Source organism: Dama dama, chromosome 31 (genome assembly GCF_033118175.1).
Source record: "Dama dama isolate Ldn47 chromosome 31, ASM3311817v1, whole genome shotgun sequence".
Classification (NCBI taxonomy): Eukaryota; Metazoa; Chordata; class Mammalia; order Artiodactyla; family Cervidae; genus Dama; species Dama dama.
Genome location: NC_083711.1, coordinates 48109960 through 48127202, shown reverse-complemented (window position 1 = coordinate 48127202; position 17243 = coordinate 48109960). Strand labels below are relative to the sequence as shown.

General features: G+C 36.6%; 1 protein-coding gene across 2 annotated transcripts in view; it reads right to left on the bottom strand.

The window, feature by feature from the left end:
• TBC1D23 (TBC1 domain family member 23) overlaps positions 1 to 17243 on the bottom strand; it is a 55380-nt gene that overhangs the window by 14326 nt on the left and 23811 nt on the right. For both annotated transcript variants that reach the window (XM_061134253.1, XM_061134254.1), the window contains exons 5-13: positions 15116 to 15239; positions 12231 to 12355; positions 12093 to 12139; positions 11226 to 11329; positions 9748 to 9870; positions 8497 to 8589; positions 5853 to 6023; positions 3872 to 3914; positions 1683 to 1792 (exon numbers count right to left, since the gene is read on the bottom strand). In XM_061134253.1, the coding sequence (XP_060990236.1) occupies positions 1683 to 1792; positions 3872 to 3914; positions 5853 to 6023; positions 8497 to 8589; positions 9748 to 9870; positions 11226 to 11329; positions 12093 to 12139; positions 12231 to 12355; positions 15116 to 15239 (940 nt within the window). The remainder of the gene's footprint in view (positions 1 to 1682; positions 1793 to 3871; positions 3915 to 5852; positions 6024 to 8496; positions 8590 to 9747; positions 9871 to 11225; positions 11330 to 12092; positions 12140 to 12230; positions 12356 to 15115; positions 15240 to 17243) is intronic.

Below are 17243 nucleotides of genomic sequence, written 5' to 3'. Positions count from 1 at the left end.
GACAGAGCCAGGCTTCAGCAATATGTGAACCGTGAACTTCCAGATATTCAAGCTAGATTTAGAAAAGGCAGAGGATCAAATTGCCAACATCCGCTGGATCATCGAAAAAGCAAGAGAGTTCCAAAAAACCGTCTATTTCTGCTTTATTGACTATGCCAAAGCCTCTGATTATGTGGATCACAACAAACTGTGGAAAATTCTTCAAGAGATGGGAATACCAGGCCACCTGACCTGCCTCTTGAGAAACCTGTATGCAGGTCAGGAAGCAACAGTTAGAACTGGACGTGAACAACAGACTGGTTCCAAATAGGAAAAGGAGTACGTAAAGGCTGTATATTGTCACCCTGCTTATTTAACTTATATGCAAAGTACATCATGAGAAATGCTGGGCTGGAAGAAGCACATGCTGGAATCAAGACTACCAAGAGAAATATCAATAACCTCAGATATGCAGATGATACCACCCTTATGGCAGAAAGTGAAGAAGAACTAAAGAGCCTCTTGATGAAAGTGAAAGAGGAGAGTGAAAAAGTTGGCTTAAAGCTCAACATTCAGAAAACTAAGATCATGGCATCTGGTCCCATTACTTCATGGCAAATAGATGGGGAAACAGTGGAAATAGTGGCTGACTTTATTTTTGGGGGATCCAAAATCACTGCAGATGGTGACTGCAGCCATGAAATTAAAGGACGCTTACTCCTTGGAAGGAAAGTTGTGACCAACCTAGACAGCATATTCAAAAGCAGAGACATTACTTTGCCAACAAAGGTCTGTCTAGTCAAGGCTATGGTTTTACCAGTGGTCATGTATGGATGTGAGAGTTGGACTATAAAGAAAGCTGAGTGCTGAAGAATTGATGCTTTTGAACTGTGGTGTTGGGGAAGACTCTTGAGAGTCCCTTGGACTGCAAGGAGATCCAACCAGTCCATCCTAAAGGAGATCAGTCCTGGGTGTTCACTGGAAGGACTGATGTTGAAGCTGAAACTCCAATACTCTGGCCACCTGATACGAAGAGCTGACTCATTTGAAAAGACCCTGATGCTGGGAGGGATTGGGGGTAGGAGGAGAAGGGGACGACAGAGGATGAGATAGTTGGATGGCATCGCTGACTCAATGGACATGAGTTGGGGTAAACTCCGGGAGTTAGTGATAGACAGGGTGGCCTGGCGTGCTGCAATCCATGCCTTCGCAAAGAGTCGGACATGACTGAGAAACTGAACTGAACTGAATGCAGATGATACAAAATACAGAAAACACACAAAAGACTTATTGCCCAAATATTTCCAAAGTAGAACAGAATGGATTTGCCCTCACAATTCTCCTGGGACAAACTAATTGGGAGAGTCTGAGAATCAACTCACTTTAAAGTCCAGGTTAGTCACAGGACTCAGAATTATCTCCATTGATGTTTAAGCAGCAGTAGAAAATTGTCACTAAGTGATACCAAGCTGCAGTTGGGGAGGGAGAAGTCTGAATTCAGCAAGGAGACCACCAGAACTCCTGACTAGTTTAAATACGCAGGTCTGCTCCTGTGATTTCATTAACCTCACAATAATATGCTTCCTTAGTGTATGTGTTTGAAATATTTTGACTCCATTTCTGTTACGGTGAGTATTTGGATGTTTATCATCCTTTCTGAGCATTCATCCAAGTCTGGTGACATATTCTACATCCACACTTACATCCACAGAAGAACTGACGCTGCCCCTTGAGCCTGAGGTGCTAGCAATCCAGTGGCCATACCCGTTTTCTGGTCCGTCCACACTGATGTCTGCCAGGTGCTGCTGCAGTGCTTAAAGACAAAGAGGAGAAGGGAAAAAAAATCCTGACGTATCAACCCCCCTCGGAAAGATTCAATACTAGAGAAGTACGATAAACACGCCAAACATGACTTAGCAACTGAGCAACAACAGAGGCGGAACAAAAAAGATCCAAGGGCACAATCGCAGGTATTTCTTTCACAGCACCTCTGTAAAGAATAAAAGATGCCAGGCTACAGGAAGTTTTCCTTTCCCTCCTCTTCCTTCTAAAGCCCTCTCTCCACACACATATAACTCTTCTTAATTGGCCCTAAGGGTGACAGTAACCATACACACAGGTTTGATGTCTTCCTCTTTGGAAGGCAATCTTTCAAGTATTAATAAATAATTTTACCATCATTCTAATGATATAAAGGATTAATGGAAAACCTATGATGGATTTTGTTTACCGTAAGGGGATATCAGTTAATCCTTCCAAGTAATAAAGAAGCAGTCTTAGGCATTAACTGCTGTGGAAAGCGAGATTATTCTTGGAAAAGAAATAATTCATAGTTTGAAAAATTTTTCCTAAAACCTAGCCTATCTGTGCTATATAAAAGAATGCTTTTCAGACACTTTTGAGAACAATAACCAAGTTTTGCATTATGCTGTCAGAACTTCCAATAAATAACAATAGGACTTAGGACAGTACTTGCGTAATACCAGTACTTATTAAAATAAGCCCTTTTTTTATATCACTCTGGGTATGAGCCTCATCAGGCCATGATACAAAGTATCTCCATGATAGGAGATAAAAATTCTTGCTAATAGCAACAAAGACCAAGTTGAAATAAACCCTAACCTATCAAAACTTCTAATTTATAACATAAAAGATCATATTAAGGCAGAACTTAAGCCTGTTAAGACTTTATGATTCAAACTCAGGATTCTACTACCTCCAACAGATATTAATTTGATTTTACTATTAATTTTCCTAGTAATTGCAGATTCAGTATTTTTATATCTCTTTTACTAATGAAAGGCTATCTTTTAGTTAAAATACATTTGACATACGACACTGTCTAAGTTAAGGTATACAAAATGCTGACCTGACACCTTTATATACAGTGGCAACACGTGCACCTCTAGCATGTCACACAAGTACCATTTCTTTTTTTGTGGAACAAATAATTAAGATCTAGTTTCTTTGCATAAGTTTGGTGATTATAATACAATATTGCTGTCCACATTCACTATATTATGCATTAGGTACTCCAGGACTTATTTACCTACTAGTTGCAAGTCTGTACCCTTAAGTAACAGAATTTGTTTAAAAAAAAAAAAGTCTCTATTTAGACTCTTACTACCCTGACCTACTCCTTCATACATTCTCAAATATTTGCTGTAGCGATTCTGTTATCCTGAATTACCAGATTATCTGCAGTTGAAAACATCAGCTTATTTCTTATTCCATTCAGTCAATGTTTTTCCATCAGCTAATACTTTCAAGTAATTAAAAAATGAGAACAAAACAAAAAAGCAAACAGTAAGAAGAGTTTACAGTGAAAAATACCCCTCCTACTCTTGTCTCCCAGTCTTAACTACCCCTCCTTCTCCATAAAAACAAATCATGTGGGCAGTTTTTCACTCATCTTTACAAAAGTATTTTTTACAAATTCAAGCTAATTGGGGCTCGTATTTGTAAATACAAGCTGGTGGCTCAGACAGTAAAGAATCTACCTGCAATGCAGGAGACCTGGGTTGGATCCCTGTCTTGGGAAGATCCCCTGGAGGAGGGCATGGCAACCCACTCCAGTATTCTTGCCTGGAGAATCCCATGGACAGAGGAGCATGGTGGGTTACAGTCCATGGGGGCTGCAAAGAGTCGGACACGACTAAGCACAGCACAAGACATCCATTTTAAGTCTTCTCCTGAATATTGTCTCATTGCAACTGCCTACTATATTTGTCTTTATCTATCTGTTCTGCTGGCCTTGGCTTTTCTGAAAACAGTGAATGACTGAAAAGAAGGTGTACCCAATAACTAATTTGGTCACTCCAAATCAGCTCCAGTGATCATATAATTTCCTCTGAAAAGTAGGGTCAAAGGAATTAATAAATTAAAATCTTACCCATAAATCCTCCACTGGCAATGCTCACATATTCTTTGTTTTTCTAAAGTGGAAAATAAAATTTAAATTACTTCAAAATGCAACTCAATTAAAATTTCTTATGGTTCTATAAGCATTGACAAATGTAATAAAAGGTTATATACTAAACTTCTGGATATTTTTTACATTTTAGACTTTGGCACAGAGAAGTACACACATTTACCTTGTATAGTGTAAGATCTGGCGCTTGCAGAGGAACAAGGGGACAACTTCGTGGTTACTAGTGAGACTGTACTACAGTCCCAACGGTGCAAGAAGTCAAACTAAAATCAGCTACACTGTATTTTCAGATGTAATGAAAATGGTTTAAAAGCTTTCAAAAATATTTTGGGTTCTTTATGAAAAAGGAAATACAAAAGCAAGTAACACAGCTAATTATGAAGAAATGACAGCATGTCAACATTTTACAAACTATTAAAAGTCAATGAATCTAAGTAATGATAAAGACACCCGAACGGTATCCGGGCAGTATTCACTGCCTGAGGAAGTACACACTATCCAAGACCTCCTGTCGCCCCTCAAAAATCAGTTACCGAGACTCCAGGGCTAATCACTAGCTTACGGGAAACACCAGGGGTGGAACCTGATAAACACCACAATGTGAATGCATCAGTAAAATCCAGATTGTGGGAAACTGTAAGACAAAGTAACCAGTTTTTCCAAACAAACAGATGTAAGGAAAAAAAAATTGGAAACAGAGCCAGTAAAAAGAGACATAAAAGATATTAACCAAGTGCAATGTCTTGTTTTAGATATTGAGAAAATTAGGAAACTTGAATACTCATTAGATTTTTTATAATCAAGTGTAATAGTTATAATGTGATTATATCTTCAGAAAGAATTTACAATTGAATTCTCCCTACTTTTGAATTTGTTTAATTTTCCATGTTAAAAATTGGGGAGGGGGAGGGATTTCTAAAACCACATCAAGAACTCAAATTATTAAAAGAAGTCCACAATATTCCATATTCTTGCCATCTGACACCCTTTGTAATATATAGCTTGTTTCAGAGCATTTTTAGAACAGGTCAATTAAACTTATAAGAAAAATGAATTTGAGTCCCTATTTCTGTTATTCTGTTTAAAGTACTAAAATATCTTTACTCCAGTAAAGCATAAAATTATCTTATAATCCCTCTCCCAAATACTTTGTTCCCTTTCTGACTTTGTGTTTCAAGGGTTGTCCTTTCGACTGATTTTCTCAAACCAGATTCCCACTGAAGTGGATACAAATTGAGTGGCCTATGTCTCCTGTCTTCCTGATGCCATAGTTCAGGGTCACACAAAATAAGGACTGTAGTATATAAACTCCAAGAAATAACTAATAAACAACTATTTTTATAAAGCAAGAGCTGTTACTGAGTGAGGCTGTGTATAAAAGGTAGATGGACAGGGTGCATGAAATCAGTGATACAAATTAGTTGTGCTAAAGACAACACTGAAACACAAAAAGTAAAGGTGGTTAAGTGTAGACATGTACATGTATATTTATTCGATTTCAAAGTGAAGATATTAAAATGAATTATATAGCAACTGTAAAAAGTATTAACGCATGAATAGGCACAGAGAACAAACAAAAGCATAATCCAGAAATGGACCCTGACGCATTGAAGAATTCAGTCTATTAAAGAGGTGGTATTTCAAACTGATAGCACAACTGGTTAGCTATTTGGGGAATTTTTTTTTTTTAGTCCTACCTCATTTCTTACAGAAAAATAATTCTAGATGGTCCAGAAGATTTAAATATAAAAAATAAATCATAAAAGCATGTGAGAAAAAAATGAGGGAGAAGACTTCTTGGCAAGACACAAAACCAATAAAGTGTTTAAAAGAAAAAAAAGATAAATTTAACAAGGTAGACAACAGCACAAAACTGTCTAGGAGAATTTCTTAAAGGTGACAGCAAAAACCAAGGAAAAACTGAAGTAACCTGTCAGCATACCTGTAAAAAGTGTGCAAGGACCATGTTCATATACATGTCTTCTTCCTCTCTGCCGCTGCCCATGAAACAGAGGTGCTCCCCACCAGCGATGGAGCCAGACTCAATGGACTGCTTCTGTGCTTCCAGCAGGGATTTCACAGACTGTGCAAACTCGGATGGATTCTGGAGCATCTGGACAATTGAAAAAATTTACTGTGGCAAGCTTGTGTTTTCTATACATCTGCAAAACTTGAAATATTTTCCCGGGGGGCTAGGGAGAGAACAATGTTTATATTCCCACCATGAAAATTTAAAAAAAAAAAAGGCTTTTTTTTTGGCCGCGCTACACAGCTTGTGGGATCTTAGTTACCTGACCAGAGACTGAACCCAGGCAGTGAAAGCTCTTAAGTCTTAACCACTGAATAGCCAGGGAATTCCCAAAATAAAGGCTCTTATAAATAAAATCCCCGGATAAAATAAATGTGTATAAATGTATCTATAATACATCAGAAAACAAAAGCTGCCAATTCATGGAAAGATTAAATTATGCAAAAAAAAAAGGGGGAAAAAATGGTTTTGCTGTTTGTTTTATAAGTGTCAGTATCTTTAGGGTATCATGACAAGGAAAGTTTAACAATGAGTGAAAGGGTCAGTGACAAAAACAATCCATTGAAACAAGCTATATTTTTTAGTCTCCACTTACGTGGCAAACCATGTTATTTCTTAGAGGACAGTTAGAAATAGTGGAAGCATTTATCAGAACTTATTCTAAGTACTAGAGATATGACGATGAAAAAATTCATTTCTTACCCTCAAGAAAATAAGCTTGCCAATAAATACAAAAATTTGTTAAAACTGTTTTAATAAAAAGCACAGTGAAAATCCAAAAGAAAAATGGACAAACCACAGAAAAGCACTTTATAATAAAAAATATACAAATTAACAGCACACTCAAAAACATATGTGCAACATCACTAGTAATGACCACTGTTTTCCACCCACCACTCTTGTAAGATAGAAAATTCGTGATGTCCAATAATGCTTACGTATGAAAACAATCATTCTCACTTACAGTTGTAAAGTATAAGTACATACAGCCTTTTTAAAGGGCAATATGGCAGACTCTACTAACAATTCTATATATCCACATTCTGTATGCCCACATTCTATAGTCTATATTCTATAACTCTCACCCCAACAATTTTACTTTTAGGAGTGTATTTTACAGAAATATTTGCACAAGTCCACAAATGTTAACTACATTAACTAAATGTTAACTACAGCATTGTTTTATTACAAGAAAACTGAAAACATTCTAACTGTACATCAGTCAGGTGATAAATTGTGGTATATCTATACCAGGGACCACTATACAGCCATTAAAAGAAATGTACTAAAATGAAAAGATCTCCTAAGAAACTGTTAAGTGAAAAATCAAGTGGACAAAAAAAAGTGAATAAGAAATATGTAAATATATGTTAAAGGTCTGGATGATTAAACAAGCTGACAATAATTGTTAACTCTTGAGATACTCTCTCAGCTTTTTAAGAATAATCAAAGTTATTCACAAATGACTTGAATAATAAGCATAAGAGATGGACCATCTAGGTCCTCCAGGGCTTCCCAGGTGGCTCAGAGGTAAAAAGCCTGTCTGCCAAGCAGGAGACATGGGTCTGATTTCTGGGTAGGGAAGATTCCCTGGAGAAGGAAATGGCAACTGGCTCCAGCATTCTTGCCTGGGAAATCCCAGGGAAGGATAAGCCTGGCAGGTTATATAGTCCATGGGGTCACAAAAGAGTCGGACATGACTTAGCAACTAAACAACAACACATCTAAGTCCTCCAAGATGAATAAAGGATGAGAAAGTCACAGAATTTACATTCAGGATGCAAACAAGCTAGAATCACCTTCTTCACCTATAGCACCCCAAACTCTCTGGGTTGTTTTACCTCCATTTTCCAGGAGCTTCCTCCTGACGCCACTGAGGCCTTTCCACAGGCCCTTTCAACCTCAGCGTCAACTTTTTCAGGTAAGTTAGGGACAAAGTTACTCCTCTTACTGTCTTCCCCATTCCTGAGGCTCTAAAAACTCCAGAAGAGCTTAAATGATGTCAGTCCCAGTCTTACCAAACGCTCTTAGCATCTCTGACAATAATTATCTACATCTATTCCTTTAATCCAAGTGATCCTAGGACAGTAATTTTAACAACTGAGGCCCTATATGCCAGAGACTACCCTTATTACATATTACTTTATTATATGCACAAGTACTCATGATAGAAGGAGGCTTACAGTAAAAACTTTTAGACTAACTACCCAATCATAGCAAGAGCTAATATTCACAGAGTACCTACCAAGTGCAAGGCACTGTGCTGAGTGCTGCATGAGGCAGCTCACAGTAAGGAGTTTAGAATCTACTGACGTAACAATGGCAAGCAACAGGAAACCATACTTAACAGGGCTCTCATCCACCCTTTATGATGCCAAGGGGGTGTCCGCGGTTAAAAGGAAACCTGAGAGCAACACTTAAATCAGGGCAGAGACTCCCTCTTTAAGCAGAAAGAAAAGCATCCCCAAATCTGGTACATGTATATTTATTCATGGATTAAAGGAAAAAATCCATTTTCTCCTTATTTTTTCGAATGTTAAATCACATTTATACTAACCAGATCTGAATCTAGATGGAAAGCAGTCGATAAATGCCCAGCATTATACTGCTCTGCAGGACGGCAGTCCACCACAAAGAACCGGACTCCTTCCTAAAAGGGAAACATTTGATATAATAAAATTTGCCAGAAGGAGCACATTTTACACAATATAATATTAATGATTAACCAAAAAGGGGGGAACAAATGGATTAAAAAATGGATCTCACATATAGTTAGGAAGTCCCATACAGTATAGACTCAAGAAAATATCCTTAAGATCTTAAAAGAGTTGTATTCATTTTAAACAGTAGTTAAAACAGCTTGTATATACTATCCTTGATAAAAAGTCTTAAAATATATAGCAGGAAGAATGTTAGTTTGGGCTATAAAACTAATTTGAATTTACTAACTTAATGTGCATCATGTTAAACACTTTCAAAAACACTATACATAAACACAGATGTAGATACAATTCCTATTTCTGAAAATAAGCCCACAAACTTATCAACAAGGCAATTCACATAAGGATTAAATAAATGTCTTCTGGGGTGACAGCAGGTTCTCCAATGCCAATCTGAACTGGACACGTTCACATGGGTCTCTTTAAACTGGATTACAAGTTTTTTTTTAAATAATGGTTCTAATGAGAAAACCACACACAACTCTTGTTTTAAAAATATCTATTGTAAAAGGCCTATCTTCCCATGTTCTTTCCTCTTCTGTCTTTGAAATACATCCCACCTTTCATATATACACACATAATTAACTGCTGCACTATTAGAAATAAAGAACTTATATTGAAAAAACTGGCTCATCAGATTTTCATAAATACAACAGAGAAAAAATTATGGTCCTTAATTATCCTCAAGAATTATCCTCAATTCTCCTTTGTAAATGCCTTTTGGCATTAAACCATGTAATTCAATTATCTATATAAGTGTCTAGAATTTAACTATGAAATAGTAAATTCACCCTTTCAAGTACTTTATATAACATTCAGTTGCCCTGTTAAAACATGAAATACGATTTGGCAATTTACAAAAACTAGTGTCAAAAATAATGAGTTGTTTGACAAATAAAATAACAGACAAGCTGGCAGTTTAAAAATGAGCACAGGGACAGAAGATTTAACACATCAATCATTCAAAAAAAGCAAAACAACTACATTGTTATAATAAATGAATTTTGTGATAATCCAGGGAGGAGACATTGATTCCTTGCATTTAAAGGGGATCATCCTTTAACGAACAGTAGGCTTTTTTAATTTACCCCTTGAAGCTGATTTGCTTGAAGGATCTCTGACACTGAGATGGCCAGGCAAAGAGCCTGACTCAGATCTGCATCGTCGTCCTTAATTCCCAACAAAGTACTGCCAAACAGATGGTGATTATCCTGTGTGAAGAGGAATTTTTAAAACTTTAAGAAGAAAAAAGTAAAATCAAACTTCCCTCCTAAAACGATTCTCAGCAGACCAAGATAAAAGGTAAAATAATTATATAACATCTTTGAGTCATGTGATTTAACTTATTATATCAAATCTTCTAGGCTAAAAGCTACAAAAATGCTACATACAAAGCCCGTGTTTGAGTTCACACAAAATGAAAGACTAAGAAAAAAATAACACATTCTACACAGCTATTTTCTATACTATTACATACATTTAAATAGCAAATTTTTAAATGGTTACTCACAACATTTTACACTTTAATATTGAATAAAAATTGAAATATGGCATAAATTATGTAATATGCTGCTAATAAAACCTGCTCTAATTAGCAATTGCTAGTGCAGTTTATTTACTATGTCTGAAGAATAAAAACTATTCTCTTAAAAGGCTGGAAAGTAAAGGATAAGACGTCTTTTTCATCTAGTATCATAACCACTACCTTGCCATCTAACTTAGTCAACATTGTTTGAACTGAGATAATCTATATAAGGCAATTATTAAAATAACTGAAATTAGTCCTGAAAAACAAATCTCTTTTATAATTAGTTTTGAGGGAAATGTTCTTAAAAAGTTTCCATCATCTGCCTCCTGGACACACTATACTGAACATAATTTAATCTCATCTTAATATTTCAGGGACATGATAACTTCCAACTAACAATCATGATTACAGAATGCCTTAAAAATCAAAAAAAGACAATAATGTTCTCATGAGCACTTGAGGTCACAATTTGTTTATAAATGGTACTTCCGTGCTTCCTCCATTACTAGCTTTAGAATCGATAGAGTTTTAGTTTCTAGAAGTTCACAGCGCTTGGACTTCTAATCTGATGTCATTTCTCTTGAAAGCACTTGACTGATTGAGAAGTTCAAGGTCTCCATGGAGCTTAAGTGACCCTTTTTTTGCATAAAAGACAGCTCAGCATCATTAAAAGTTGGAGTTTTAACTTTAACTCCAGATAAAGAAGGCATAATGATACCTCCTCAATCAGATTTCTGTAACACAATGTTTGAAGTCAAGGAAGCATTAATTTAAAAAATACCTTATAGTCAATTTTCTTATGATCAGAAATAATAATCAGAGGAGAGGTAAAATGGCTCCTAGCATATTTGTATACTACCTTTTTAAAATGTCTATTCCTCTACTAAGCAGAATATTTACAGTGAAAAAAATCACACAAAACTGTAATACATAGAAAGAATGACAACCTAGAGTATTTTAACTGAAGTGGATACAACATAAACATAAAACAATGCACAAAATGTGAAATACTGAAGTAGGTCATTTCCTGTCCGATACCTTCCTAAATGAAGCTGGTGTTTTACTGCAATAATACTGAGCCAGAGAGAAAAGGTCTTCTATATCTTCTAGATTCAAACTGGATGGAGTATTTTCCAAGAACTCTGAAATAGGATTATAAATAAATTATAATATTTTCAAAAAATTTTGCTTGTAAAGTATACAACAATAAACATTATTTATATATCAAAGTTGGTTTATCTTCAACATTATAGTTTTATAAATGGAATTTCAACAGTGATGCACAGAAAACTGCTTGAAGAGATGTGGATTTTCCCCAGAGGAGCTGAAACTCTAAATATAATCCTGTTATTAGTGACTGATGGTGTCTGGCAATCAAATCAAATTCATTAACCTTGATTGGAATACTGTGATTTACTTAACAAACACAAATGCATGGGCCTCTGCAAATAAAAAATAACCAAGAAATGGTTATTTCTTAAGGAACTTCAATGACTTAAGGAACTTCAACTAAATCTGTGTGGGCTGGAGTGGGGAGAACCCAAAAGGAGGATCAACGTTTCAACAATGAAGATACTTACAAGAGTCGGGTATTCAAAGGAAAATTAAGGAAAGAAGGGAAAGGGAGAGAGAGAGAGGAGACCAGTTTATTTAAACATTGAAATCAAAGAAATAGTGTACAGAAAAGAACTGAATGAGTGAAAAAAACATGTAAGGGATGAATGAGGGTAGCAAATCAGGGGAGACCATCTTTAAGGCCTGTATGTGGACAGTGTGTAAGATTTGAAGGGAACCTCAGAGCACTTCTAGACTAATCTTCTAAATTCACATAACTGATGAGAAAACTTGAGTTTTAGAAAATTAAGTGACTTGAAAAATGTCTTCTCCACATTAAGTGATACTTACGGATAACTTCTTCTTTGCTGTCAGACTCCTGCCCTAAAATGACTTCTCTGTAAAAGAGAATCACATGAATTTGAGTTAAATATTAAGACAGCACCCTGAGAACAGAGAGGAGAAAAAGCCAGCCAACTTCATACTTACTTTGCATTAACAAGGATTATTAACATTAAGAAATAAATAAAAAATGGATCCGCCTGTTGTAGATATCCATCCCATATTGTCTGAGTGACTTCAGTGGAACAGTAACAGGCAAAAAGGCTTCCAAGCTGTAATCAGGAAATGAAATGAGAAATATAAACCACTGGAAATGACTTGCTCTTTTTAAAGTATTAAGGCGAATGCCTAAGTAACATTAGAACAAACTGTCCGTACCTGATATTTAACGTGGACCCTAATTTTACTCTATGTAAGCCAAAGGAAAGACTATGTGGATTCAAGGCACAATGAAGCCCCTGACTAGCTGTGTGCCTTAGGGTGTGTCACTTAACCTCACGAGCTTTACATTTCTACTTCTTTTTTTGTTTTTTTAAAGGATTATTACCCATGCTCTACCACTGCTGTGGTGAAGAGAAAGATAACTAACCCTTAATATCTAAAGTAACTTAAGTTAGCACGTATCTGCCACAGCATAATAACTAGCGTAATTAACGATGAGCTCTATAAGGTAACTACTATAGTACTTAACTCACTAAGTAACTGTGAAGGTCAAGCATGGTAATTTCAGTTAAGAGCACCAAATGAAATTCTAACAACAATTTAAAGGCCAAATGTGCCCCAAGCTTACTTGTACATAATTTGAAACAAATGAGACAACAGTGATGTCCTGCAAAACGTTTCAAGAGCTCTATGGTTTTCTACGTCAATTAAAGAATTGTTAACATATGTAAGTTTCTCTAGGGCCCAACTGTGTTTTAAATTCATGAATTTAGGGATATTTTTAGATTATTCCATTTTTCTTAGATACAGGAACAATTCCATCTAGAGGTTTAAATTTAAAACATTTTTAATGAATAAAGGAAACTAACAAGAACACATACATTTAGTGAATACTTTGTGCCAGGTACTAAATCACTGCCACATATCTTTCATTAAATGTCTCTTATTTTAAATATTCTCATGACAGCCTTTCAAAGTAGACATTTTCCTCCCTGTATTATAGGTAGGAAAATAAACCTGTATGAAATAACCTTCCTAACATCATCAGAGCTCGTGAGTGGTGATACCTGGGCTAAAAAAAAAAGGCCTGAGACTGCATAGCTGATGTAACTGCTGTTACAGTTGACCACAAAACTTTTAAAGTACAATACATAATGCTTCTAATGTTTTTTGTAGTTGTTTAAAATTTACTATTAGAAATCAGGAAGACGCAAATACAGACAGACAAGGTACGGTCAACATTGACCTCACTTAGCCAAACTAAAGCTACCTCCGCATCATCCTCAGAGATGAGTTCTCAAATCACAGGAACTGGTTTTGCTTTATCTCATGACTGGAAAATAAAGATTCCATTCCACAGACAAGATACTGGAAGCAAGAATGAACTACGTGGGAAACTGACAAAGAGAAACTGGTTGCTTCCAAAACCAGTTAAAACCTACAACCAGCACTGAGTACTAACCCAGAGTTCTGACCACAGAAATGGCATTTCTCAGGCATGATGTGACCAGAAAGACGTCTGTGAAAATATTCAAATTCTTAAAAGAAAACTTCTTACTTCGATACAAATAAGTAGATTTAATAGCAACATATGAATCTCAGAAAACCTACTATTTTATTATTTTTACTCAAAGTGACAAGACTGTAGCCATGAAGGAATGAAAGAGCAGGCGGCTACAGCTTGAGGTTTAGTATGCCAGAGCTGAAACCAGTTAGGGTCTCTAGTCAGCATCTCCTGATTGTGTCCTCATCCCATCACCCTCTGAGACAGATCCTATTATTAGTCCCATTTTACAGATGAAGAAATCAAAGTTCAGAGGCTAAGTGTATTAAATAACACAGTTAATAAATGGCAGAAATGGAATCCTTTCTGAAGAAAAGTTAGGTAAGACATCATCAAGAAACATGTTAAAATTCTTGAATATACATGTGTTTTCTTCTGGAACCTAAACACTTTTAAAAAGATCTTCAAGCTACCCTATAACAGCAGTTCTCAAAGTGTGGTCTGAGGAGCCTTGGACATCTCCAAGAGTATTTACAGGGGCCTTTGTGAGACCAAAGCTGTTTTCATACTAACACTCAGATTCTGCCCTTTTCATACTCATTCTCCTACAAACGAACAACAGAATTTGCCAAAGGCTACACGAAATATGGTATCATCACGGGCTGAATAAAGAGACAGATATGAGAATGCACAAGTTGCCTGTGATCTAACCAAACATCAATGAGGTTTGCAAATTTAAAAATGCTACTATTCTTTCTTTTTGGGAAATAGTTCATTTTCATTTAAAATATTTATGTTAACATGTATTGGATTTATCACTACTTTTAAATGATTACCTAAAATTTCTTAATTTCTAATCAATGTGATCCACATGAATTATGGATCCTCAAAAAATGTTGCATGTAAGAGGTCCTGAGACCAAAAGGCTTGAGAACCACAGACCTAAAATAATAAAACTTACCATTTAAAATATAAATATAGAATGACAGAGTACTGAGATGTATTTTATATTTTTTTATATCAATCATTTGATAATCTTAAGTTATTTTCTTCGTGACTGTAGATCAATTCTCAAACACACCATCAACAATTTAATCACATGGTTTTAAAGTGAACTGATAAATACCATATATATATTTACATATATTTCTAAAACAACAAAGGCTAAACTTCATATTAAATAATTTAAACTAAAGGAAGAGCAAAAAAAAAAAAAACAATCTTTGAAGTGCTGAAAATTTTAATCCTTTGCCTTAAATAATAATGGTCCATAATTTAGCACTTTTCTTTTTCTTTGGGGAGGGAACTAACTATAGTTTCACAGAAAGCTATTTTTCATTAAGTGTTCCTACTTTCACTTTATTACCCAGTTGAGTGCATAGGAGTCTGGAGTAATTTTCTTTGTATCAAGAAAAGAACAAAGCTCAGGCTCATGGTATTGGATGAGTAATCGGAAAAGATGAAATGGTCTCCCCTTCAGGGAACAATCCCTAAAAGACAAGAGAAGCAAAGTTTCTTGCATTAATAGGTCAAAAATGATCGCATCAGTAACCAGTACTCGTGCAATACCCTCCTCCCCTCCTTACCCCAGAACATCCAACGTAAGAGCGTTCACGGCAAGCATAGCTGACACAAGCGGAGCAGACCTCTCTTGCTTACACCTAACATACCAGACCTGACAGGAAGAAGGGGCACGTCTACAGCCAACTCTAGGAAGATTCTCTCCAGGTGAGCCCAGGCAGCACTCAGGAGAAAGGACTACAGGGACCAATGAAAACAGAGGGACCACTCAGGTTGTTTTGATAAGCTTTGGATCCCAAAGGGAGATCTGGGGAGCCCTGAGGAAGTCCAGCTCCCTTATTTTTCTGCCAAATAAGAAAGATCTCCCAGGAAGGCTTCGGGTTAGGGCCATAGTTAATGTACTCAATTAGGAATCCTTCAGCAAAGGTCCAAGTCTGAAATGGCCACAGACAAACATTCCAAAAGAGTGGACCCAGAGCCGTGACTGAAGTGGCCTGAGTACCAGAAGCTCAGAGAAAATCCCAGGAGGTGCCAAACACTGACCTTACTGAGTAATTATACTACTTCTTGCCTTGTTCCCTGGTGTCTAATAAATCTGTCTAATAAATCATTAAAAATGTACACAGCTCAAATTGCAGGCCATCTTAATAAAAGTCAATATTTACTGAGGAAATATCATGTGCCAGACACTACAATAGACAGTTTACAATGTTATCTCATTTTATTTTTACAAGCAACTCTATGAAAGATACTAATATCACCCTCCATTTACAGATGAGAAAACTGAGGCTTTGCTGTGGTCAAGCAACTCAACCAAGGTCACGTAGCTAAGAAGCTACGTGTGAGAGCACTAAGACTTGTACACAGAGACTGGGCATTAACCATTACGCCACGCTACCCTTCCATGTATGGAATTTAACGTCTGAACTAGTGGTATTTTGGTAGACGTAGTCTTTAAAAAGCAAATTGTAAAAAAAAAACACCGAAGTAAGGTGAAAGATTTCATGTAAAAACATCATGTAAAAACATTAATGAAAAGCACTGATAAAGAATGTTTCAAAATGCTATTCAAATAGGAATAATGAAAAATAATCTCTGCAAAACGAGGATCTAGGGTCAATGCCAGGATTTGGTATGACCATTCACCTACCATTTTTAATACTGCAGGTAACAGGGAAGTTTTGAAGAAAAGGCCCTAACTTGCTAATTCAGATGCCCAAAGATAGAATTGTATTCATACTGACAAGACCACCTCCTCCTTTATCTGAACACTCTCCCCACTCTACAAGGGCAAGGCAGTAGATTGCTAAAACAGAACACACAGACACAGTGGTAAGAAGACTAGGGACACACACAGTAAGGACAATTGCCTAGTCTGTGGGTCTCATCCTCGGAAGAAGTGGGACATCTCAGGGGATCAGCCACTGCAACAGCATCTGTTCATTTAATAGCTATGCGCTCAAAGTTACTCTCTACTGCAGAGCACTGTGCCTGATAGAATCCCACTCATGTTACATCTGACTGTCTAGTAAGATATACTATATAGTGGAGTTGTTTGAGCAGCCTTCGTGGGGCTGGGCCCTATGCAGGGGTAGTAACACTGACTCTGGCTGGAGTACTGTGTTACACGTGGCATTCACGGAAATAGTAACTGGAATCACCTGACAAGGTATGTTACAGCCCAGTGTAAACCTCTACTAGTAAACCTCTACAATGTAGCCTTTACTAGTAACTACCACCGCCACCATCCTGTAGAGACAAAGCCGGAATATCAAGTCCCTTGCTATCACTAGTTCTGTTACACTGAGAAGGGGTAAAAATATAAGCAGTTGAGAGACTTAGTATAACACAGTCGCTCAGGCGAGTCCGACTCTTTGCGACCCTATGGACTGCAGCCCACCAGGCTCCTCCGTCCACGGGATTTTCCCAACAGGAATACTGGAGTGGGCTGCCATTTCCTCCTCCATTAGTAT